Here is a 24,569-nt window from a genome sequence, read left to right on the forward strand (position 1 = left end):
CCTCCGAATCTTCCTCCTCATCATCTCCTTCCCATCTTATTCATCCGTCTCACATTATTCAACTCTTCAGTGATTCTCTTCTCCACAAGAGCCTTCAACTCCATAGCTGATTGTTTATCAATAAACAAAGTGGGGAACCTCTGACTTAACCACAAAAACAACAAGATCAACTTATGCATGCTTTCCAACTCCTCAACATTCCCCAAGGGCACTTTGATATTCTTGTTGAGTAAAGGCTTTGCTGACAAAAGTTGTAAATTCAAAAATCCAAAATCGAACACAGTTTTACAGCTTCGTTCAACAATGTTTTTAAAGAATTTCTTGACTGTTGGAATAACCAACTCTTTGTTCATTGGACCATGGATGGATACGGGTGTTTCACTCAATGTCAATTGATCATCTACTGACATGTTTTTCAAAACTTTATCCTTTGATATGATTTCCAAAATGCCCGTCTTGACTTCCAAATCAGCTAAGAAATACAAATCAGACTTGAAATTCAGAGTGCTGGAAATGAAATGGGAAAGTGTTTCAGAAAGCGGACTTTCAGTGGAGTGATTTGTCATGTAGTATTTCCACACAAGATCGGTAGGCCAAAGACAAGCTTTTTCAAGCTCAGAAATTGGTGTTTCTAGACATTCTCTGATATACAACAAGCTTGCACGTTGTAAAGCTGTTACCAATCCTTCTTTAGAACCATGATCTGCACTGAACCTCCCTGCCCTGCCGGCAATTTGCTTCACTTGCGAAGTGGTCAAATTCTCCACTTCAGATCCATTAAATTTGTTTATCCCACTGAATACAATACGATTGATTTTCAAATTCAAACCCATACCAATTGCGTCGGATGCAACGAGTACGTCATATTCTCCATTATTGAACCTGGTAGCCTCTTGAGCTCTAATCTCTGGCGGCAATGCGCCGTAGATCATACCAACTTTCAACTTTGTCTCTTGCTCAATACTACACTTGTACTCCAAGATTTTCCTCTTGGAAAATACAACCAAACAGTCACCTTTCTTCAAAGTTTTCAAGCTAGTTGGTTTCTTCTCCACAGTCAATTTCCCCAATCTCTCAAACCTCTTGACTATCAACTCATCTCCGGTAACCTTGACCAATTTTTCGATTAATGGAACTGCGCTCTCTTCTCCACACAAATGAATCTCATTTGCCAAAACCCCCAAGACTGCATTGGTCCACACCGACCCCCTTTGTGCATCTCCAATCATTTGAATTTCATCAATAACACAAAGATCCATCTTCTTATGTAACGGAATCATCTCAATCGTCCCGGAAGCCAACCCACTCACTCTGCCATATTCGTCAATCGATGGAATCACCTCTTCACCAGTAATCAAGTTACATCCAATGCCTTGCTCATTGAATCTTTCGTAAATTTCTCGTGCCAACAATCTCAATGGACCGGCATAATATCCAGTCTTGACTTTTGAGAGTTTTTGCAAAGAGTGATAGGTTTTCCCACTGTTTGTGGGCCCCACGTGCATAACGATCTTGCGCTTCATTTTTCTTGCCTCAGGGAACCATTGGGCCGGGTTAGAAAAGTCAATCATTGTTTTTTCATAGGGTGTGGTTTCAATCTTGTGCTCGAGATACTCCTTGTACAAGGTATGAGTTAAAATCCGCTCTAGTAGCTCATCCTTGTCATTCAAGTTGCATATCTCAAGCATCTCTTTCGGAAACTGATCGTGTTGTATGGCATGAATGAGGATTGGTAAGAAACTGATGTTGGGATTGATGAATTCCTTAAAAGTGAGATGCCGGTCATCAAGGCTGCCACATTTCATAACCTGTTCACTAACCGTAGACATAAAGTTCTCAAGTAGGTCTAGTTGTTGATCTGTCTCTTCATTCAAAAAGTGATATGGATACTTGAATGCCTTGGATCTAATCTTTTCTCGTATGGTCTGTAGTGGGCTCTTTATGGATTCTATGAGCACCCTCTTCTCTTCTAATGTGGGCTTAGCGCTATATTTGGTATGGCCATCAACTGGTGATGACAAATTAGATGTATTTGGAGCGTGTTGGGTGGTTACAAACCGTAGATGTAGAAGATGTGGCGACCTCAACAGTAAACTAGACACGTTAAACTTTTGCAAGGAGACTACATATTTAATATTCACCCTCTGTCGTATACGGGTTAGTGCTCTAGATGCAATCATTTCTTCCCACTACCAGCTCTCCTTGAACCTCCTTCTTGCAGCTATTTCTGATGAATGAATGTCAAATTATAGGTGATGATGCCCTGCTGCCCTCTCTCTTCACAAGTTGAATTACACAAATACTGTAATACGCCAAAAGAACGAGAAAATAAAAAGAGAAAAAAAAAAAAAATTAATCAACAGACAGAGACAGCCAGGCAAGCTACATACAGGAACAGAGGAACAAGAAGAAGAAGAAGAAGAAGAAGAAGAAGTTACTTCCAAAACAGCAGCCACACAGCACTTCCACACGGTATCCCTAACCCATTTTACATCATAGGAGGATCCTACTTGGAAGAGGCAAACAAAATCTATTCCAGAATAGTTTTGAAACCCGTTTGACTATAACGAAGCTATTTTGCATTGTGTTTCTATATTCTTTTCTCACCACCTGACGTCACTACTTCAATTTGCCTCGAGGCTTCCACCAAACCTGTACGATTTTTGTACTTAAAAACTTCTCTACTTTCAAGTTCCCAATTGCCGTATCAACCACAATTCCCTCCATAAAAAATCAGTGGTTCACGATCTGAAGAAGAGAGAGCAAAGAGAATCGCAAATGAATGGTGCTCGACCTCTTACGAAGCACACAAAGGATCAGAACAACACAGCTCAGTTGGCCAATGAGTTTAACAACTTTTATATGGCTATTTCCTCGCCAAAAATCAGTCAAATTGGAAACTACAGGATTACAAAGGAAATTGGTGAAGGTGCATTTGGAAAAGTATACCTCGCTACTCATGTTTTGCTAAACGTTAACGTTGTTTTGAAATGTGGATTGATTGACGATCCTAATATCGTGAGAGAGATTTACTATCATAGACAACTAAAACACAAGAACATTGTTTGTCTTTACGAGGTGATAAAGACAGAAAACCATCTATGGATTGCTATGGAGTACTGCGAGGGAGGGGAATTGTACTATTTGGTCTATGAAAAAAGACGGTTGGAACTTGAAGAATGTCGTCATATATTTTTCCAAATCGTTTTGGGAGTTCAATTTGTCCACTCAATGAACTTGAGCCATCGAGATTTAAAGTTGGAGAATATACTTTTATCTGATAGGAAACGAAATTGTGTGAAGTTGACTGATTTTGGATTCATTAGAGAGTTTAACCCACACTCAAGACGATTCTTGACAACAATTTGTGGCACAACAGTGTACATGGCACCAGAGTTGTTATTGGGGCAAAAATACTCTGGATTCGCTATAGACATATGGTCCATGGGTATAATATTGTACACCATGCTCTATGGGGTGCTTCCGTTTGATGATGATGATGACATGAAGGTGAAGTCAAAAGTCATAAGCGAGAACCCGGCTTTGGCTGATTTTGTTCCCGAGGAGGTTAATCAATTGATTTTGAAAATGTTGAGCAAAGATCCAACAAAGAGACCAGGAATCACTGAGATTTTGAACTCCCCTTTTCTAATTGATTCATATAACAAGCATTTGGAGAAGAATCAAAAAAGGGTAGTGGGAGATGGCGAGTCGATTCTTTCCATCAGTCAGCATTATAATCGTATGCAAAGACCATTTGACACAAGGATAGAACGTGAATTGGTTCGTAAATTACAGAAATTGAATGTCGACATTGACGAACTTCAGGCAAGCATATACAGTAATGAAATGAATTCATTGACTGCATTTTACGAGCTATTGTTAACACGAGAATTTTCAAAGAAAAAGAAGAGGTACATTAGAGATAAAAAACGGAAATATTTCGAAGCAAGAAATTCTTTACGGAAATCGCGAAAGAAAGTGAAAAGTGCCCTTTCTATCTCGGACCAGTTGTCTGGCTCGCAACCATTGGAGCGAATTATTTCGTCTTTGAGCATAGCCTCCAACAAGAATTCAAGCAAAACAAATCTCGCTCGGTTGTCCACATATTCAAGAAAGTCAGGTGACAACATGGATGTGCGTAACCTGCCGAGGTCGCAACTGAATGCACGATTCAGTATTGATCGGGAAAACCCTCAACATAACTTAACCGGCGAAATTGTTCGGTCGGATGGTACAGCACCATCGCAGGCTATTTCCCCAACATCTACCAAAATTGATATTCCTTTGCATAGAGTTGTCTCTTTTGTTCCTCAAGAAAGAAGACATTCGGATGCGGCATCCACGGGAGACTCATTGAAAAAGCAAAACAAGGGTGGAAAAATCCTAAATAAATTGCAATTTTGGAAAAGGGACAAGAATGGGAATGAAGGTGAGAAAGATGATTCAACTTCGGTTGTTAGTAAAAAATCAGAGAAATATGACAACGACGCTGGCAGTGGTGATCTGGAGTTCCAAGTACAACAAAGCCCACAAAAGTTCAACCGCAGTCAGGCCTCGTTTGAGGTAGGCGACCCGGAGCAAACACCAGCACCTTCAGGGTCTGTTGCAGGCCCAGACAGGATCGAATTGGAAACACCCAATGAGATACAAGTTCCAGGCTCAAATCATTTGTCCCCCATGTCAAATGAGGGCAGAGGATTAGCCCGGACGCGCCCCTCGTCAATGGTTTCACAAATTAGTCAAATCAGTAGATTGAGTCAGCTATCAACTATGTTATCAGAGTCAGAATTAGACATACTAGATGAAACGGATACATTGGATGACGACGACGAGGAGGACGAGGCTTATGAGTCTAGCATTAGTATGTCACAAGATGGAAGATCTTCCATCGGAATGGCTACGGGAAGCAGTCGAGCTCCACCCAAAAAGAGACCCAGTTACCGAAGAGGTGTATCTTCTGATCAATCTATACAGTCGGTATCTACTACTGGCGGACAGTCTACTGTCAAGAAGAAACTGTCGATGTCAAAAGTAATGAGTAATTCATCAGATGATACTCCCAGTGAATCAAGGTATGCAGATGAAACGCCACCGTTGAACGGAGAATTGAATTTGCCGCCCCAATTTGCAACGAAAAACAAACCATCAAGCCTTGTCACTCCAACTCCTGTTTCACAAAGTAACTCAACCTACCCAAACTTCAACACCAACGAAATGGAGAGGGTACCAGCCTTCAGGTCACAATCGCCCCCAGTTATCAACTTTAGACAAGGTCAAAAACCAACATCATCAAGAGGCGATGTCAAGACGAGTCGGAAGTATATCCCTCCTTCTTTTGCCAGCAAAAGCAGCGCGGTGTCTACCAACTATCAAGACACAAAACAGCTTAATGATTGGTTGAACAACCCGTTGAACAACAATAATGGCTCTCATGGATATTCTAATAAGACCATGTATGGGCCAATAATTGACGAGGAGGACGAGTATGACGATGTATAGAGTTCAGTAGAGTTATACGGCTGCAAAAAATAAAAAAAAAAAATAAAAAAAAAAAAAAATAAAAGACACGTAGAGTGTATATATTTTGTCTCTGTATGCACGACTTAAATAAAAAGCATATTTCATTCCTGCATGCAATCTGCCCTCTGGAAAATTTTTTATAGAAAAGCAGATTTTTAGTAAACCATTGGATAACTCATTACTCTAGACAGTCTCAATATATCGCTGAACACACACACCATGGCATCAGTAATAGTTGTCGACAACGACTTGAAAGATTCGATCAAAGAGTACGCTCAAGTCCTTGATGGTCTTAATGGCAACACCGAGCTCGCGACAAAAGTTGAGTCTTTATTACCCACCCAGCAAGATCAATCCATTACCAACAAAAAGGAGTTATACACTACACTCCAGCAAGCATCTACTGTGGACACTTTGAAGAAGTTAACAGATAAAGAGTTTGAGCCTACCATTTACTTGTTGATTCATATTCTTTCAGAATTGGACTCTGTTGATGCAGTGTTGAATAATGAATCATCACCTGTCTACAACCTAGTTTTGTCTGTTAACCCCCAGCAACCATTATCCTTAAGGGACAGGAAATCAATCAGATCTACCTCAGTATTGTCTATCTTGAGTACAATCTTCAACTTGATACCTAGCAATTCTAAAACGAGGATATATGTGATTCAACAAATTTTAAAAGTCATCAAGACTTCAGATGTTGAATTTAATGCTATTGAAGATAACATATCGGCAAACTTGGTCAACTGGTTACAAGAGAGTAATGCACTGGAAGATGAAATCAAGTCGATTTTCTGGGACTTTATCGAATTGGACACTGGATATTCATTGAAATCATTAAACTTTATCAAATCCTTTACTCATAAATTTGCCGTCTCGGAGCCTGAATTGACCAAATTGATCAAGTTTGCGTTATCTTCCAAAGTTGTTGATGTTTCATTCTTGGTTAACAACAATGTCGCCTCAGCATTGAAGAAGAATACCAATGACAAATTGATCCAACTTTTTACAAACTACGTCAAGGGAGAAATACTCCCAACTGAAGATATTTCATCCACTGACTCGTCATTACCTGCAAATTTCATACATCAAAAATCAAGAATCTTGAACTTGGCTAGATTTTTCGCAAACAAATCCTTGTCACCAGATCACGACGATATTGTTTTCAAATATAGCGAGATTGAAAATGTGTCAAGCTCAATTGAGTTGGAAGAATTGTTGGTTGAAGCCATCAAAGCTGGTGTATTGGAGGGTAAGATTAATCAAATTGAGGAGACTTTCTTGTTGAGTAGAGTCAACAGATTCTTATTGGCTGGGGAAGAAGAGGCAAATGTTGAAAACTGGAATCTTGTTAAAAAGTCATTGCAACAATGGTTAGATTCAATCACCAACATCGATGATATTGTTAGAACTACTAGGGAAAACATTGTAAACAGTAGTGCTAATTAGAGAGAGAGAGAGAGAGAGAGGTGAGGAGGAAAAGCTAGCGCAATGTATTAATAGAGAAACATTTTCAATTTTTCTAACAGATCCAACTGTAGAATTTTCTATTCTCTTTCGTTGTCCAAGACGACCAAAAACCCACCGACTAGATGCAACGAACCACAAACAAATACATTCAAATCCTGCCCTTCATTCTTCATGTATTCCACTGCTGTTTCTATATCTGCAAACACCAGTCTTTTTGCTTTCCCACCATCCAATTTCGCCCACAAGTCACTAAACTTGTGTTGAATTTCCAACTTCTTGACTGCATCCTCAGAGGTATTTTTAGCTAATAATTCGGGATTGTACTGACCCGAGGACCATGTGATATTGGGGGTGAATATGACCTCGTCAAAGGACACTTTTGAACCTTCTCCAGAAATAGTTTGGTACAAAGTAGTCAATAGTTCCTCATAGTTATCACGACCTTGCTGGTTGAACAATAATACTCTTTTCTTTGATGATGATGATGATTTCAATTGCTCATCTTTGAACCACTTTGAAGACGCGGTTATGGATTCCACAGTATGCGCACCATCAACATACCATGTTATGTCTGATGGATTATTGGTGATGATCTGACATCTTCCTGGCCAATCGACATCTTTCAACCCTTTGCGGAATTTTTCAGGAAGCGAGTCCACTTTTCCTCCACTTACGGTAAGTCCACTATCGACTCCAATTGCTTTCAAGTGTGAATCTGTCAACCTTACTGCCAATGCAGCATTCTCCTTTTGAAACTCTCCAGAAAGTCCCAATTCGACATCAGGCAAATCATCAGGATGCACAAACTCCAATGACGATACCCCCAACTCTTTAGCTCTACTTTCAATGAGTTTGTGAGTTTTAGGGTATTCTTTTTGCTCACTGACAAAAGCAGGAGACCCCTTTTTGAAAATCCCCGTTTTGTTATCGGTGATACTCTCAATTGTGTTTCCCAACATAAAAGTATGATCAATTCCCAAAGCACTTATACCAGTAACTGTTGGTTTTTCAATTATATTTGTTGAATCAAAAGTTCCACCAACACCAACTTCGTAAATCGCAGTGTCAACACCTTCTTGTAAAAAGACATGGAAAGATAAAATAGTCAAGTACTTGAAGTACATGGGTTTGACCACGTCACTAGGTTGCAAACTTGGCCACTCTTGAGGATCTGACATTGTACTTGTGAGTTTGTCCCACACCTCAAAAAAGTATTTCGTAAACAACTCCTTCTCTATAGGTTGGCCATTGATTCTTATTCTCTCACGCACTGACTTCAAATGTGGTGATGTATACAACCCAATTTTGGAAATATGGTCCGGCTGATACTGTTTCAAGATGCTTTCAGTGAAGGCACAAGTGGACCCTTTACCTTTTGTACCAGTAACATGGATGATATTGAGCTTGTTGAAATCCCTGGGAGCGTATCCCAATCTTGAAGTGTATTCACGAACCTCGTTGATTGATAACTCATTTCGGTTTACGTTAGGACCTAGTTTTTTCATTGCTTCAATGGAAGCAAAATTTGATTGTAGGGAATTTAGTGCATTGATGGCATCTGTATATGTACGAGAACTCATTTTGGGGATTCTCATTCCATGTGAAACTTGGCTCTGGTGCGTTTTGATTGATAATGTGGTTGGGAATTGACTCTGAAGAAAAATAAAATAAAAAATTTATTCTAAGTAATTTATTACACAAAAACGCACAAATAAGGGACAGCCTTATGATCAGAATCGGAGGGGTTGGACGAACAGCAAGAGAAGAGAAGTGAGTTGAAGATGGATTATCATTAGCTTAGATAAATGGAGTAGATCCCACATTGGATTTTTTTCTGCTATCGTTGTTCAGAAGCTTGACACACTCCGTAAAGGGATCTGCAAATACTTATATGCGAAAAGATTGCTGGAAAGCACCTTCTTTACCGTCTATATCGCTAAGTTGCTAATTGAGTACCATTGAAGCGTATCTGTAGAAATCCATTTGAACAGCAAAGTTGGATGTATTTTTATTTTTAGTCCATTACGTATTTTGCGTAAATAACAGGTGGCAAAATCAATTAGTCAAATATTGAAGAACGAAATTACATTTTACCTCTAAACCCCTAACCACTTCTCTTTCCTCATAATTCTATACTTCAGCTTTTTCCAGAGCTTCAGCCTTCAATGATGTTCAATTGAGCGATTCAATTGAGTCAATTGCAAACTACAATTGTATCTACAAGCTAAGTAAGTTTATCACGTGGCTCATTGAGTGAGACATATGCTCCGATTTAACGCGTTTGCTACTGGGAAGTGCTACTCAGAGAGTCAAAACATAGAGGGAAACCAGCTGCACAGAAGGTCTAACTCCAAAGCAAGCGAGCCAGGAGGTGAATGTCAAGCCATCCCGTCATTGGGGTCACAAGAGACCGCGTTCGGCCAAGATGAACCCTACCCCTACAGAGATATCCCACCAATTGCTAAAGTTATTGAAACCTGCTTCCAGCAGCATGCAATGTAATCTATTCCTTTCGGAAAAGGTTAGCGACAAGTTATCAGCACTACCCCACCAAACAACTGCCACTGCTTTATGTTGGTAAAGTGTTGATATTGAGTGCGATTGGGCACCCATACTTAAGTTAGTTGGATATTACCTAAAGTGGAAGTCAAAGAAAAGAAAAGTAAATTTTTCTCAATCGTCTTTGTGAAATGTTTAGTGGTGACTGACTGACTTACTGACTGACTCATCAAAACCCAAAAGAAAAAAATATTGAAAAGAGGGAAATCTCTCTTTACTAAAGACCAAATTCAAGACCAGAGACAACTATTCACCAGAATACATTTGTAACGGTATCTACAACATTACATCTATCAACAAATACAGCTCATCCTAAACATTAGCGACATTTATTTCAACCGAAGACTACTAATCAACGAGAAAACAGTACTCTTCATCCACCCAACAACGAATTTAGCAAGTGCATCGAAAAATCCCATTTGCTTCCAACACATCTTAACCCTGTAATCGCACCCAAAGGGCTTGTTTCAACACTGTTTTCCATATAGTAACTAATTTTTGACTTTCCCCACATTTGAACAATATAATGTATTCCACCATTTATTAGACCTTGAAAGGTTAATCATATCAGTGTTTTAGTTTTTATTTTTTTGAATAGTTGAAGGCTAACAGGTAAACGAGTTCTTCAATACTTTTTTTTTATCTCAGCAAGCGATTATACATATTTGGTTTTTTTTTGGGGTTTTATTTAACATTTTCATTTCAAGGAGATTGACTTAGGGGTTCCAGATTCAAGAGGAACCAATTTTTTTTTTTTTTACAAGTGGTGGACATAGTCATATTATACCACATTTACAACTTTCCAAAGTGTTTCAAGAGGGCAGGAATAACACGTTGATCCTCGAATAGTCTTTCTGTGATAATTGAGTTTATTATAAATTATTTAGATTGTGCTTGAAGTCGGACTAGTTCTTACATTCAATCATGATTAATGACAATATCCATAATGGCCGATTTGGCTCTGCTGCCTCCAGTGCTGATGCTGATGCTGGTGCTGGTGCTGGTGGCGAATTTATGAGGGAGGATTGTGTTGCCGTTGCCGGCAATTTCAAGTCGCCATCACCTCGGTCACAAGTACAGCCATTGAAACGAGCAGATAATGAGAGAGTTGATATTGATGATCATCTTAACTCGATGTCACAATTTATCTACTTGGAGGCAGCAGAAGCAGCAGGAAGACTGGAGGATGAGGAAAAGGGAGAAGAGCGAGCCGAGCAACAAGTTGGAGGAGAAGTAAACCATGGAGCTCAAGTGAATGGCGGAGCCGCCTCGGTAGCTTCATCGCTTGACATTATGTCAGTTCAAGACAAAGAAGATTTGAACAATGAGTTTAACGAGTTTATCGATATACCTAATTTGGTGTCCGACAATGACTCAGATGAAGTGGTCACCGTACTGACAAAGAGTGCTGGATATTGGAACCAACAAAGATCATTGCAACCGACACCTGTCTCCACAGCTAATGCAAATGAGTCTGCCAGCTCTCCACGTCCAGTACAACAACAGCAGCAACAGCGAGAACAGCAAGAACAGCAAGAACAGTCCCCGCAGTCTAACAGGACAATCCATCAACAAGTCCAACTTTTGAAGAGACAATCACAACGTGCTGTTGGTGGAGCAGACTCCCAAATTAAGCAAAACATTATCAACAGCTTACAACCTTTTGTGAAAACCAATATTGGTATCTCCCCAGAGCAATTCAAACACCAACGTACTCAATTGATGACTATTATAGTGAAATACGTTGCCACCAAGATTTACAATACTTTCCCACCAGAAGCACCCAAAAGAAAAGGATCATCTTCGCCTTCGTCACCCACTACGCTGAGTGCCCAAACACTAGCATCTAGCAATGAATTGCCATTGGACAAATTCTTACTCTTGCTCACCAGCAGGTTGAGAGTTTCCTTGTCAACTTTCTTAAAGGCAATCATCTATCTATTCAGATATATGGACATAATCTATCTTTTGAGATACCTTAATCAAACCAACAATTTTGTCAACTACAATGATATGGGATTTGAGTTGAAGAAATTGATTGTTGGATGTTTCAAGTTGACAATCATCAAAGAGAATAGAGTTTCGGCAAAGAAGTTGCAAGTGAATTGGCAGCATGTGACTGGGTTGAGCAACCAAGAGATCAACTCTATTGTCAGACAATTGGTGAATCGTATGAACGGGAAGTTGACCATCAAAGATGTGGAGGTTGTGAGAATGAAGAATGAGATGTACAGGTTTGTTAACCTTTGCTTGTGAGAGAGAGTAATTGGGATGATTGCGTTCGGTTAATTTTTGCGCTTATTTTTTTTTTTTTTATAGTGTGTTTAGTGTATGTTTTTTCAAGAGATTTTATTGATTGTATATGTTAGTCTGTGAGGCGATGTGTTATTCTTTCTTCCAGAAGATTTGAAACTTCCCGATATTGTCAAAAGAGAAAAGTGCCAAAAGAGTAGAAGAAAAAGAAAATGCTCATCAACTTTTTTTCAAAACATGCAGAGAGAATAAACCTTCAATGAAGCTGCTTGCCAACACAACTAGTGGTATGTAAGTAATACACAATCAAGTTCTTTGGACAATATATATATATATAGAGTCACGTGGAGTGTCGCAAAATATACTTTGTAAAGAAGCAAATAAATGCGACAGAGGATATGTCACTCCTTTTTGTATGAGTCAAAGCTATGAGTCATTTTTTTTTCTTTCAGTAACGGCAAAACTTGATAATCCAACGCTACCATCGAGAGAAAACTTTTCCGACACAAAAAGGCAAAGGCAAAATGTGAAAAAAAAAAATTTTTTTTTTTTTTCCTTTTTTGAGCTTATCGGTTGCGCGGTTAAGGAATATCACATCATTATTACTACAAAAGAATGTTCTGGGGTTTTGGTCTAGATTGGGTAAACTATGACACATACACACGTACACACTAAGATACAAATTTTCTCTCTCTCTCTCTCTCTCTGCTCAGTGAAAGGACTCCCTTTATTAGATTTTGCTCTTTTCTCTTTTTGCCTTTCTTTTTTTAGCAATTACTCATACTGCAGAAACTCTTTCAAATTTATTTTATTTTTTTTTTTTTCTTTCTTTTTTTTCACAGCCATAATTCTGAGGAAAGCATATATAAGCAACTCAAAATTTTTCACAATTTTTCACGTACCCCTTTTTCCTTCTTTTCCTCTTCATCCATCTACATTTTACAACAACACTGCAAACTACAGTACACTACAACACATACAATGTCAGTCGCATCTAACCCATATGGTCCTAACCCATCGGACTTTCTTTCCAACGTCAACAAATTCGAAGTTATTGAAAGTACATTGAGAGAAGGTGAACAATTTGCCAATGCCTTCTTCTCCACTGAAAAAAAGATCGAAATCGCCAAAGCTTTGGATGATTTCGGTGTTGATTACATTGAGTTGACCTCGCCAGTTGCTTCCGAGCAGAGTAGAAGGGACTGTGAAGCTATTTGTAAATTGGGATTGAAAGCCAAAATATTGACCCATATTAGATGCCACATGGATGATGCCAGAGTTGCCGTGGAGACTGGTGTTGATGGTGTTGATGTTGTCATTGGAACATCACAGTTTCTTAGAAAATACAGTCACGGTAAAGACATGAACTATATTGCTCAAAGTGCTATTGAAGTTATTGAGTTTGTTAAATCAAAAGGCATTGAAATTAGATTCTCAAGTGAGGATAGTTTCAGATCAGATATTGTTGATTTGTTGAACATTTATCGTACTGTGGACAAGATTGGTGTCAATAGAGTTGGTATTGCTGACACTGTTGGTTGTGCCAACCCTAGACAAGTTTACGAATTGGTCAAGACTTTGAAATCAGTGGTGTCTTGTGACATTGAATGTCATTTCCATAACGATACTGGATGTGCTATTGCTAATGCATACACTGCCTTGGAAGCCGGTGCCAAATTGATTGATGTTTCAGTATTGGGTATCGGTGAACGTAATGGTATTACTCCATTGGGTGCATTGATGGCAAGAATGATCACTGCTGATCGTGACTACGTCTTGTCCAAATATAAATTGCACAAATTGAGGGATTTGGAGAACTTGGTTGCTGATGCCGTACAGGTAAATATCCCATTCAATAACCCAATCACTGGGTTCTGTGCATTCACACACAAAGCAGGTATCCACGCTAAAGCTATCTTGGCCAATCCATCAACTTACGAAATCTTGAACCCAAGTGATTTCGGTTTGACTAGGTATATCCATTTTGCCAACAGATTGACTGGATGGAATGCAATCAAATCAAGAGTCGATCAATTGAATTTGAGCTTGAGTGATGATCAAGTTAAAGAAGTTACCACCAAGATTAAATTGTTGGGTGATGTAAGACAGTTGAATATTGATGATGTTGACTCGATAATCAAAGACTTTCATCAAGAACAAACTACTCCTGCCTTGAAACCAACCGAAAATGGCAAACCAGTTGCATCTGTCGAAGAAGAGGCAAAAGAAGAGTCGGAACCAAAAAGGCAAAAAGTTTAAGCTTGAGTGAGGTTGGTCACTGAGTTTTGGTTTACATATTCTTTCCTTTCTTCTATTTATATACGTTTTTTTTTTTAAAAAAAAAAGAGAAAAGTTTTATCTTGACACCACTGTAAAGATTATTACAGCCAACTTAAACTGATATCGGTATTGTTTTCCGTGTACACTATCCATTGTTACTCTATACACCGTGCTGTTAGTAAAACATGCTAGACGATCTCTTTTCGTCATCGTAAAGCACACCCACACCACCATTATTATTAGGTCCAAACTCGTTAACAACTTGTTCAACATTAGCAACACTAAACTCCAAATCATCATCAGTAATCATGTCCCAATACTTGTAAATCATCATAACGGTAAACACATTGCACAAACTTCCAAAAAACAAACCGTCAATATAATGTGAGGACCCTTCACATATATCCATCGAAAAGACATACATCAAAATCTGTCCCGCAATGAAAAAGAACCCACCCAACAAGATGGCACCCAAGGCCCACACCGACTTCAATGCAAATATGACAAGAATCAATTGTGACACGACATACACCGCAAGCAAGACGGCATTCAAAACATACGAAACAACAAACACCGTTGTAGTTTTGCGGTAATCCAAAGCGGTGCCCCAATCTTGAAAGGAAACCAAACTAATGACAAAATTAATAGCAAACCAACCAAGTACAATACTTCTCAAAATCAACAACGACTTTCGTGTACCATCTTCCCAAAACTGAAAGCAAAGTAGTCCATTGTACAACAAACACACCACAACACCACTCGATACTCCAATTTGCAAACTGACAAAATAAGGATACGTTGACGAACTAGGTGGAGAAACACCACAATCCACAATCAAACTACTCACAATCAATCCAATCAACAAATACATAAAGTTCAACATTTCCGCACGGCCAATAGCGGTATACTTTACCCTCATGTTGAAAATAATGATTAAAATGACAATAAGACCACCGAAATGGACAAATGCGTTACCGATTTGGAAAATCATCGTGTTTGCCAACTCAACACTCCGCGCGTAGCATTGCGGAACGATGCCTCGCTGGAAGTAGGATGTTTGGTTGACTGATCCAACCACTGAACATAAAGGTAGTGATGTCTTGTTGCATATACTTTCAAAAGAGCCAAATGTCATGGTCAAAAAAAAACAAAAAAAACAAAAAGGGGGATGATCCAGTGAAGCGGAAGGTAGTGATGCAAGTAGTCTCTGTAATGGGCTATGGGGAAAGAACTGGTCAGGTTAGCTACCGTTATAGCTAACTGTTATCTTTGATATGTAGTAGATTGTTTTTAGTGAATGGGGTGAAGCACGTGTGATTTGTGCTTCTTGAGTAATGGTATAAAGTAGCGAACGTAAACTCTAATTACGAGTAGTAGTAGTAGTAGATATGCAATGTAACAGAATGACAGGTGAATAGTCAACTATAGACGGAAACAAGATTTGACGTATTTTTAAAGTGTAACAAGAGCTCTTTTCTCTGTTTCTGTTGATTGATTTTGATCCTTACACAACTCTCCTTTCAAGAGAAAAGAAATTTTTAAACTGCGGTTACAACTGTTTTCATTTTTCATTTCTTTTTTTTTTTTTTTTTTATTTCACATCACGTGCATGTAATTACTTCCCAATTGGGAAGATCCATAACAATAGCACCGTCACTGATCCAAACTGACTTCATCAAACTTTTCCAACTACACTTTCACATGTTAGAATAGAAATATTGTATAACTAAGCCATAAGTGTATTTACATCCGCTATATTAAAAAAAAACACAAATATGTACACGTAAAGAAATGAAACTCTCCCCCCCCCTCCTGAAAAAAAAAAAAAAATCCATCACGCAACTCAATGAAGACAAACGTGGCCATCACAAACGCACTCAACACTCCCTTTTTGTAAATCAAACAATCAATGTTGATAGTTATATGGTGGTGGTGGTGGAGCAGCAGTAAAGACGGATTGTCCATAACCATTGCTGAAGATGTCCACATTTGAAAAGTTACCCGCAGCAGAACCTCCATAACCGACATCTCCTCTTTTCTTTTCATCAACAAGATTCACACTATCAAAGCTGTGGTTCCTTTGTTGTTGTTCGTCTCTCTTTTCCGTTTTCAAGCTTAAGCTCTCTTCCAATCTTTGATTCACTTTATTTATATCAATATGATTCAATGACTTCTTTTCCTTCAAAGTGGGTTCCTCCTTTTTCTTCACCTCATCAACTGCACCAGAAGTATTAGCTCCCCTATGTCCAGCGAAGTTACTATTTGTTCTTCTGATTGGCGATGTACTAATGGTTCTTTGTGGTGCAAAATTGAAATATCCAGTATTGCCCAATCCTACGCCAACTCCAGAACCAGAACCAGCGCCTGCACTTGCACTTGCACTTGCACTTGCACCCGCTCCCAACCCCTTTTCATATATCAAACATGGCGATTGTGTCGATCTTATAACTTCTTGATATATGGAACTGTTGTTGAAAGATGGGTTGTGACTGATATAGTGGTGATGGTGCTGATAGTCTTGCTGACGATGATGATGATGATTGTGCAACTTTTTGGGAGTTGGGTGTTTCAAGGTAAACGGGGAAGCATTTTGAACTTGTTGCAATTTAGGTCTTTGTGGGAGTTGTTGGGTATCCTTTTCAGGTGTTTCTAATCCACCCACAGTCAACCTCCTCAAAGGTGTATTTTTACCATCAACGGGGCGTTCAGAGTCAATCAAGGTTGAATTGGAACTGACTGAAGTCACTGATTCTGTAGATAGTGACCTTGGTGAAGTCTCCGACTCACTCATCTTCTCTTTTGCCTTGTTCTTCTTTTTTCCACCTAATTTTATCACTCTTCTCTTTGGTTTGACTGCAGCATCTTTGGCATACTTGTAGTAATTATTAGTTTGAATAGAAGAAATATCTTTCAATAAACTATCCTTTTGTGCAAATGATTCATCCACCAATATATCAATTGGAATTCCATTATTACTATTAGCACTGCTGCCGTTAACGCTGTTGGGTTGATGACCACCACCTCCAGAAATCAAAGCGTGAGGAACAGAGCCCATATACCTTCTAATGTCAGTATGAGCAACCGACAAGGAGTTCAACAAATTTGGGTAATTCTTGTCCAACTTATCCATATGTGTTCTTTGAACAACATGTTTAAACTTGGGAATTTTTAAACTCATAGTTTCTCGAGATTTGAACAATTCAAGGATTTTTTGTAGATGTTTTGTTGAATAGACTAAAGACACATCTTCATCATTCTCCAACATCTTATAACTTGCAGAGGAGCTAGAGACTAAATTGTTGCTGGTGTCATTGACAAACACTGCATTTGTTGTTGCTGTTGCTGCTGTTGCTGCTGCTGTTGCTGCTGATGATGATGATTTCGAAATTGCATTTGCTGCCAACTTGCTATTAAACTCACTCATATGGTTATCAAGACTGAGGTATTTTAAGGATAACTGATGAATCAAAGTGGGCAAAGTCTCTCTAAACAAGTCTCTGATTTGAGATTCAATTTGCTTTTGCAAGAAATTTGCCAATACCTGAACTGTATCAAAAGTTGAACTAACTTTGATGGAATCCAATGGATCATTTCTGAAAACAAGTGTCAACCCTTTTGATTTCGAAAATACAATAATACCAATGCCATTTATTCTGATATCCGACAACTTCAAGTCCAAAGGGATAGCAAATTCCTCATTAGCCATAACGAAATGTGGAGTGACAAAGGAGTTGCCATCATCATCATCACCATCATTATTGTATTTATTCACCCCATCATAGTTGACTTCAGATTCCATCGAATTTGAGTAGTAAATATTCATGGGGTTGGCTTGAACTTGAGTGTGTAAAGTTAGATGGAAATCCCCATGGTAATTGATCTTGAAAATACCTCTAAACCGGTCTCTATCCAATTCACCAATTTCCAAAATTTCAAAATCTGGAGCAACTTTACCAAAATTTAAATCTTGAACAGTGATGTTGGATGCTAATATATTTGGGGCCTTACCGGAATTCAAAGCATTGGTGAGAATATCCTTGGTCCAATGAGAGAGGGACTCTGTATCTAGTGAGTCCCAATCAACTTTGAATGACATGGCTGATCCTTGTGTGGTGTTTTGTTGTGGTTATATAAATTTGCTAATTTTGTTGGATCAGAGTGATATGAAATGCAAATGGGAAGAATGCACTGGTGAATAGTTTTCGAGTACCACAGTATTCTTACACTTTCAACAGTTGATGTTGAGTAAAAAATACAGCTTGATGAAGAATCTTGGTTATCTATGATATGATATGATATGATATCGTTTTCTTCTCCCTTTTAAAAAAATTTTTTTTTTTTTTACCTCTGTGTCAATGTCGCGAGATGTATTATTGGGACACTCTCATCGAATCACTCCACAAATCACGCAACACACATTTATAATAACTAAACAGTGTAATATAGAGGGTCCGTTGCATGATAAATACGGAAACCAATTTTTTTTTTTTGTTTTGCCTTCACACTGTACTGCGGACTTGACCGGAAAAGTTTGAGCGCTAGTTTTTTTTTTTAAAGGTTGAAATACAAAGAGGGCACCAAAGTTTAGTCATGAGTGTCTTCGATCGATAATCGTGGTTGTGCAGTTTTTGTCAATTGATGGTGCATGCGGTGACAGATGAAACGGAATTAATCCCAGAACTAAAAACAGGGTCCTTTTGAAAGTGCAACAATGAGAAAAAAAGAGTTAATTGACAGATCATACCGACAAGCATAACAAATACAGTGACAAAGGCGATCTGCGTTTCGTAATACAGAAGCTGAACCACATTATGAATCAAGAAGAAGGTGGAGAAACCTACACCGTGTACAATTATCAGGTTGGATTTTCTTTTTGTGACCAAAACCTTGTTGTTTCCTCAGATTGGCCAAAGTGTTGCAATAAAACCCACAGTCTTTGCTGCAAGTCACACTACCAATTTCAGTCTCTCAGTTCTATAGACCACAATGCAACTCTCAGACTTGCCCATTGAGCCTTTTATCAGAATACTTCCAATTGAAGATCATCTTTTGGACCTCCCCATTGAAATCATTGTCCCATGGCTAAACTTATTACCTGCGGCGGAGCTGTTCAGAATAATAGGAGACAGTGGAATCGGCCGTGTAGCCAGGAATGATGGGTTGTTGCCTCAGGTAACTGTGCCAGGTAAGGTGTGCAATAAGTATGGGGAAAGCTACGAAACAATTGAAAATTGCACCTGGAAGATGCGAGTAAAATTCGCCACTAGGTTGTTTCTCAATGCGGGACATTCAATTCCACCTGAATATTATAAGCAGTATGCCATTTTCGACTTCAAAGCGGTGGAGCACTTACTTTCGGAATATTGGATACTATTTTTCAAGCTTAGGCTTTGGACCGGAAATGATAAACAGTATGTGTTCTTGTGATGTCATTACTGGGATAGAACTGATGCTCCATTCAACAAGACTATGACACTCGTTGACCCTTTGAAGTACCACTTCAGTACCGAATTTACAAATTTTGCGAAGCTGTGGTTAATTGGTGATAGGATTTTGCCTTTTTTGCAATTAGTAAAGTCTCCACAAGTATGGGCTAAGACATTACGGCCAATACAAACTGTGGACCTCAGTATGCCTGTGTATGAATTTCTAGAAATGAAAAATCACTACGTATTCAAAAGGCCTGACTTACAACTTAAACAAGTGAGTTTACATTTGACTTTGGTTGATTGATGGCAAAGGCGAAGCCATCAGCCCAGATTGCCCAAGTGACTTTCCGATCGAGTGGGTTATCGACTTGTTTGATCTTAGCATGGTGCACATATTTAGTTTACACTACTCTGACACCAACACCACATTTTTGAAAATCTCCCTGAACTACTTTGGAGAATGCCGAAGCTTTTGGAACTTGATCTAAGCTTTGGGAAATTGGATTTTGAAAATCTTGTACGGTTATTACCATTTAAGAATGTTGACAGCCATATCCAAGTAAAAATTGACAAACATTTCTATGAAACATTTCGGTTCAAGCGTATAAAGATTGCTTGGAGGATAGACGTTCACGATACGTTTGTTGTTCTTGGGTATACCAAAAGGGCAATCATTTACAATCCTGCAGCGGAACCATTAACACTTGCCCAGTGTGTGGGTGCCTGGTTTCGATATCGATGGGAAAGAAGACATTTCAAACGTAAGCCAGGGGGGAAATCAATTTCAAAAGCAGATTTACATAAGAATGTCAAACTTGGAAGCCAGAATAGCATTATATAAAACTCAAGTTCATTCAATACTTTCTCTAATATAATATCAATTGTATTTACCAATGCGTTTCTAACTTTTCGATGAGAAATTACAAACATATTTCGAAATTGAAAAAAAAAAATATATATACGAGAGACAGAGCGAGAGCGAGAGCGAGACAAAACCATAAAAGACGCACAACGGCTTCTCGTACATCACGTAAACCGTGTGATCAATTGAATACAAGAAAAGCAACAACAACAATCTCGCCCCACCCCTTTACCCAAGGTAGACAGTCTTCTGCACACGCTAATCCAATCTACCTCAGCACAAAGCCTCCATATGGCAGAACCCAGTACGGTCACTGCCACGACCTACTCGTCGACGACGATACGAGGCACAGAGGCACCACAGCCATTACAGCCATCAATTTACAGTTTCTCCCTCGCAGATGCAGAAAACAAATTGATTGACTTTAAACAATTTGAAAACAAAGTTGTCGTTATAGTCAATGTGGCAAGTTTGTGTGGGTTTACCCCGCAATATCGTGAACTACAACAACTCTACTCCAAGTTCCATTCGCAAGGGTTTGAAATATTGGGTTTCCCCTGTAACCAATTCGGTAATCAAGAGCCGAAATCAGACAAGAAGGTCGTTTCGCAATGTCGACGCGATTATGGGGTTGAGTTTCGAATTATGAAGAAAGTTAAAGTCAATGGAGAGGATCAATCCCCATTGTATCAATTCTTGAAGAATGAAAAAAGTGGCATGTTCGGGTTCAAAGGTGTACGATGGAATTTTGAGAAATTCATCATTGATCGTAAGGGGAAAGTTGTAGCCAGGTTTGACTCTTGGATCAACCCAATGCAATTAGAGAAGCTAATAGAACTGTTATTGAGAGGGGAGAAGTAGTGTCTGATGAAGAAGCTCCACCGAGAGTATCAATGACTCCAGTTTTCAGAACTGGTAAGTGTACTATACAGTGTTAATAATAACTAATTGTTACATGCTAGGGGACTAAATGTTCTCATTTTCTTTCCTTTTCATTTTCATTTTCTTTTTCATTTATTGTTTTTTTTCTTCACTTTTTGCTCTTTTTAGAAGTACTGGTGGAAGATTCTCTTGATCGTTTGGTACCACCACCATTAGATGCATTAAACTGTTTCTGCTTTTCTGGGTTCACTTCCTTCAAAACACAACCGAGTAAAGTGTTACATCTCCTAGCCAATTCAGTGACATTCCGACTTTGCAAAAAGAAATCGAATTGGAAAATGGGTGAGTCACGTATCGCTTCCTTGATTGATTCATAGACCTGCGGCAGATCAATACCAAATCGATACATTTGAACAAGCAAAAATCGATCTTCTTCTTCACTATACACTTTCTTGGCATTTGAAGATGGTGGATATTTCAACTTCAACTCCAAAAGCGGGAACCTGTATTGTGAAAGCTTTCTCCTTAATGCCTCTTTTTGCAATTGTAATTTGATAATCTTCTCCTCACCTTGTTCAATTTGACCGATGTATTTCTCAAATCCCTCTATTTCTTGATACTTGCGCCAAAACTGTTTAGCATATTCACGTACCTCTTCCTCAGTCTTGTCGCCTTGGAACTCCAATGCAATCAATGGGATTGAATTACGACCATACTTAGCACAACTAGAAATGAAATGATAAAAGTCTTTTCTGTTCCAATTTGTGAAACCCTGCTTCATCAAATCCACCTTTAGCTGGCGCTCTTCTTCAGTCAAAGGCCGCGATTGAGCAATTTCCTCTTGTTCCAATTTCTGTTCCAATTCTCGTTGTTTCAAACTTGACGCATCACCAGCTTTCAATGGAACTTGGTACTGAATTTGCTTCTTGTAATAGTTTTTCTCCAACTCATACAACTCAAACACCTTTGGAGGGAAAAATTGATGATCGTATAAGTTCAATTGCTTTGGTGGTTTGGGACCTGATTTGGACACGGCTTGCAGTGACCGATTACCACTGCCACCGCCACCCGTATTCAACACATCCTTATAATACATATCAATTGAATAATTCTCCTTGCGTTCTCTTTTACCTGGGTTGATCCATGCATGTCCGATATTGGCAATGGCCGTGGGTTCCTTTCTTTTAAAGTTTTCTCCATTCCATTCATAAACACTTTCATCATTGGTGAAATTTTGCAAGGCATTCAAATTCAACTTGGCATACTTTTCATTCAACTCTTGTGTCTTTTCCTCAGAATGCCTCAACAATTCTTCAATATCAAAATCCTGTCCCAGTGCTCCTTCGCTTTGTTCTGGGGTTTCACTTTCATCCTTTTTGAACACATCCGCGGCTCCAAATTGAATCATATCCAACAACTCATTCTTAGATGCAGCCTTACTGCTCTGCTGTCCATCCAACCCAGCAGCATTGTTATTGCGACCTTGTTGAATCACCAATTGATCTAAACGCAACTTCTGCGCAGCTCTTTCCAAAACCTTTTCCTCGATAGCATTTTCAGTAATGAACCTAAACACTTTGACCTGCTTAGTTTGACCAATTCTATGAGCACGATCCATCGCCTGCAAGTCGGCTTGTGGGTTCCAATCTGAATCAAACAAAATCACAACATCGGCAGAGGTCAAATTGATACCCAACCCACCGGCTCTGGTTGTCAAAAGAAACACAAATTTGTCACTACCTGGTTTGTTGTATTCATCAATGGCATTGATTCTATCAGTATGCTCAGTTTGCCCATCAATTCGACAATAAGCATATTCTCGGAAATAGCAATAATCTTCCAAAATGTCCAACATTCGACTCATTTGTGAGAAAATCAAGACTCTCGAGCCCTCGGCTTTAAATTTTTTCAACAATTTATCCAAAATAATCATCTTTTGAGCGTTATAGACCAAATGCTCATCTGTAGTATATGGGGGCCCAGGCTCAACCCCATCAAATAAATACGGATGATTACAACATTTTCTCAACTGCATGACAATATTGAGTAATCTTGTCTTGGACTCCTTTTTGTTGGCCCCATTCACAGCGTCAATATCCTTTTCCAAAATTTTTTGGTACAAGTTCTTTTGCATTGGGGACATCTTGGTGTAAATGTTTAGCTCCTTTTTAGGCAACAATGATTTTTCAACGTCAGCTTTAATCCTTCTTAATAAGAACGGCTTCAACACTTTATGTAATTGAGAAATCACCTCCCCTTCCCCTTCATTCGTTTCATCTTTCTGAAACCACTCATCAAAGGAGTCATTGTCGGCAAACACGTCGGGTAAAATGAAATTCAACAAGGCCCACAATTCACGTAAGTTGTTTTGCAATGGGGTACCGGTAATCAACAATCTATTCTTTGAATGAAACATTCTAATAATCTGTGACAATAAACTTTCCTCATTTTTAATTCTGTGGGCCTCATCAATAACAATGTATTCCCAATCGAATTTCCTAAACGTTGCTTTTTCTCTAATGACAATCTCATAAGAAGCTACAATAACATCGAAATCGCAAGTCATGACCCGGTTCTTGATCAAGTCAGACCTTTCGTCTTTATCGCCTTGCAATACCAATACGTTTATATCGGGAATCCATCTTTGAAACTCTCTGTACCAGTTGTCCAATGTCGACTTTGGTGCAATCACCAAATGTGGTCCATTAATTTTGTACATGAAACGCAAGTACCCCAAAAACGAAATCGTTTGTAACGTCTTTCCCAACCCCATTTCGTCGGCCAATATACCTGACAAGTTATTCTCATACAACGACACCAACCAATTCAAACCTTGAATCTGATAGGGCCTCAATTTCCCGTTGACATAGCCAGGACTTTCTGTGAACTCAAAAGGCTGCTTACTTGACCCTTCTTCTCTCAACAATTCCGCGTCTTCTTCCTTCTCGGTCTTCCTTCTTCTAACGGAATCATGACTTGACGATTTGAGCTTTGCTTCCAGATCGTGCAAATCATCAACAATTTTTCGGAAAAGCGGATCCTTATTAGCCTTGGCTTCTATGAAATGACGAAATAAGCCAGTAAGACCAAGCAAGTACTTAAATCTGTTGCTCGTTTTTTCAATATCAACTTGCTGTTTCTCTGATTTGGTGAAATATTTACTGGCATTGTCCAGAAACACAAGTTGATTTTTATTCTGAATCACCTCGTCAAATTCCAGAGATGGCGTCTATTGGAAGGTTAGTAATGACAATCGTTTAAGATAAAGCCACTCAGTATAGAGTACATACCCCTTCAATTGAGCTCAT

General features: G+C 38.9%; 11 protein-coding genes across 11 annotated transcripts; 6 read left to right on the plus strand and 5 right to left on the minus strand. All coding sequences in view use genetic code 12, as the record gives it.

The window, feature by feature from the left end:
• Positions 1-20: 20 nt before the first annotated feature.
• Positions 21-2,180, minus strand: SUV3 (ATP-dependent RNA helicase; the record flags this gene model as incomplete). The annotated part of the gene is made up of 1 exon (XM_051752636.1): positions 21-2,180. The coding sequence occupies one exon, from the start codon at positions 2,178-2,180 to the stop codon at positions 21-23; it is 2,160 nt and encodes a 719-aa protein (XP_051608246.1).
• Positions 2,181-2,778: 598 nt separating this feature from the next.
• KGF57_003238 (non-specific serine/threonine protein kinase) lies at positions 2,779-5,502 on the plus strand (the record flags this gene model as incomplete). Its single annotated transcript, XM_051752638.1, has 1 exon — positions 2,779-5,502. The coding sequence occupies one exon, from the start codon at positions 2,779-2,781 to the stop codon at positions 5,500-5,502; it is 2,724 nt and encodes a 907-aa protein (XP_051608247.1).
• A 240-nt stretch (positions 5,503-5,742) lies between these two features.
• On the plus strand, positions 5,743-6,975 carry KGF57_003239 (uncharacterized protein; the record flags this gene model as incomplete). The annotated part of the gene is made up of 1 exon (XM_051752639.1): positions 5,743-6,975. The coding sequence occupies one exon, from the start codon at positions 5,743-5,745 to the stop codon at positions 6,973-6,975; it is 1,233 nt and encodes a 410-aa protein (XP_051608248.1).
• Positions 6,976-7,073: 98 nt separating this feature from the next.
• On the minus strand, positions 7,074-8,576 carry KGF57_003240 (tetrahydrofolate synthase; the record flags this gene model as incomplete). The annotated part of the gene is made up of 1 exon (XM_051752640.1): positions 7,074-8,576. The coding sequence occupies one exon, from the start codon at positions 8,574-8,576 to the stop codon at positions 7,074-7,076; it is 1,503 nt and encodes a 500-aa protein (XP_051608249.1).
• A 1,903-nt stretch (positions 8,577-10,479) lies between these two features.
• On the plus strand, positions 10,480-11,811 carry KGF57_003241 (uncharacterized protein; the record flags this gene model as incomplete). The annotated part of the gene is made up of 1 exon (XM_051752641.1): positions 10,480-11,811. The coding sequence occupies one exon, from the start codon at positions 10,480-10,482 to the stop codon at positions 11,809-11,811; it is 1,332 nt and encodes a 443-aa protein (XP_051608250.1).
• A 978-nt stretch (positions 11,812-12,789) lies between these two features.
• On the plus strand, positions 12,790-14,067 carry LYS22 (Lys22p; the record flags this gene model as incomplete). Its single annotated transcript, XM_051752642.1, has 1 exon — positions 12,790-14,067. One exon carries the CDS (start codon positions 12,790-12,792, stop codon positions 14,065-14,067), a length of 1,278 nt encoding a protein of 425 aa, XP_051608251.1.
• A 196-nt stretch (positions 14,068-14,263) lies between these two features.
• CHS7 (Chs7p) lies at positions 14,264-15,007 on the minus strand (the record flags this gene model as incomplete). Its single annotated transcript, XM_051752643.1, has 1 exon — positions 14,264-15,007. The coding sequence occupies one exon, from the start codon at positions 15,005-15,007 to the stop codon at positions 14,264-14,266; it is 744 nt and encodes a 247-aa protein (XP_051608252.1).
• A 987-nt stretch (positions 15,008-15,994) lies between these two features.
• MDM34 (ERMES complex subunit) lies at positions 15,995-18,184 on the minus strand (the record flags this gene model as incomplete). The annotated part of the gene is made up of 1 exon (XM_051752644.1): positions 15,995-18,184. One exon carries the CDS (start codon positions 18,182-18,184, stop codon positions 15,995-15,997), a length of 2,190 nt encoding a protein of 729 aa, XP_051608253.1.
• An 890-nt stretch (positions 18,185-19,074) lies between these two features.
• Positions 19,075-19,821, plus strand: KGF57_003245 (uncharacterized protein; the record flags this gene model as incomplete). Its single annotated transcript, XM_051752645.1, has 2 exons — positions 19,075-19,289; positions 19,533-19,821. 2 exons carry the CDS (start codon positions 19,075-19,077, stop codon positions 19,819-19,821), a joined length of 504 nt encoding a protein of 167 aa, XP_051608254.1.
• An 849-nt stretch (positions 19,822-20,670) lies between these two features.
• Positions 20,671-21,240, plus strand: GPX3 (Gpx3p; the record flags this gene model as incomplete). The annotated part of the gene is made up of 1 exon (XM_051752646.1): positions 20,671-21,240. One exon carries the CDS (start codon positions 20,671-20,673, stop codon positions 21,238-21,240), a length of 570 nt encoding a protein of 189 aa, XP_051608255.1.
• A 169-nt stretch (positions 21,241-21,409) lies between these two features.
• KGF57_003247 (chromatin-remodeling ATPase) lies at positions 21,410-24,569 on the minus strand (the record flags this gene model as incomplete). Its single annotated transcript, XM_051752647.1, has 2 exons — positions 21,410-24,490; positions 24,552-24,569. 2 exons carry the CDS (start codon positions 24,567-24,569, stop codon positions 21,410-21,412), a joined length of 3,099 nt encoding a protein of 1,032 aa, XP_051608256.1.

Source organism: Candida theae (assembly GCF_024610275.1).
Source record: "Candida theae strain CBS 12239 chromosome Unknown scaffold1, whole genome shotgun sequence".
Classification (NCBI taxonomy): domain Eukaryota; kingdom Fungi; phylum Ascomycota; class Pichiomycetes; order Serinales; family Debaryomycetaceae; genus Lodderomyces; species Lodderomyces theae.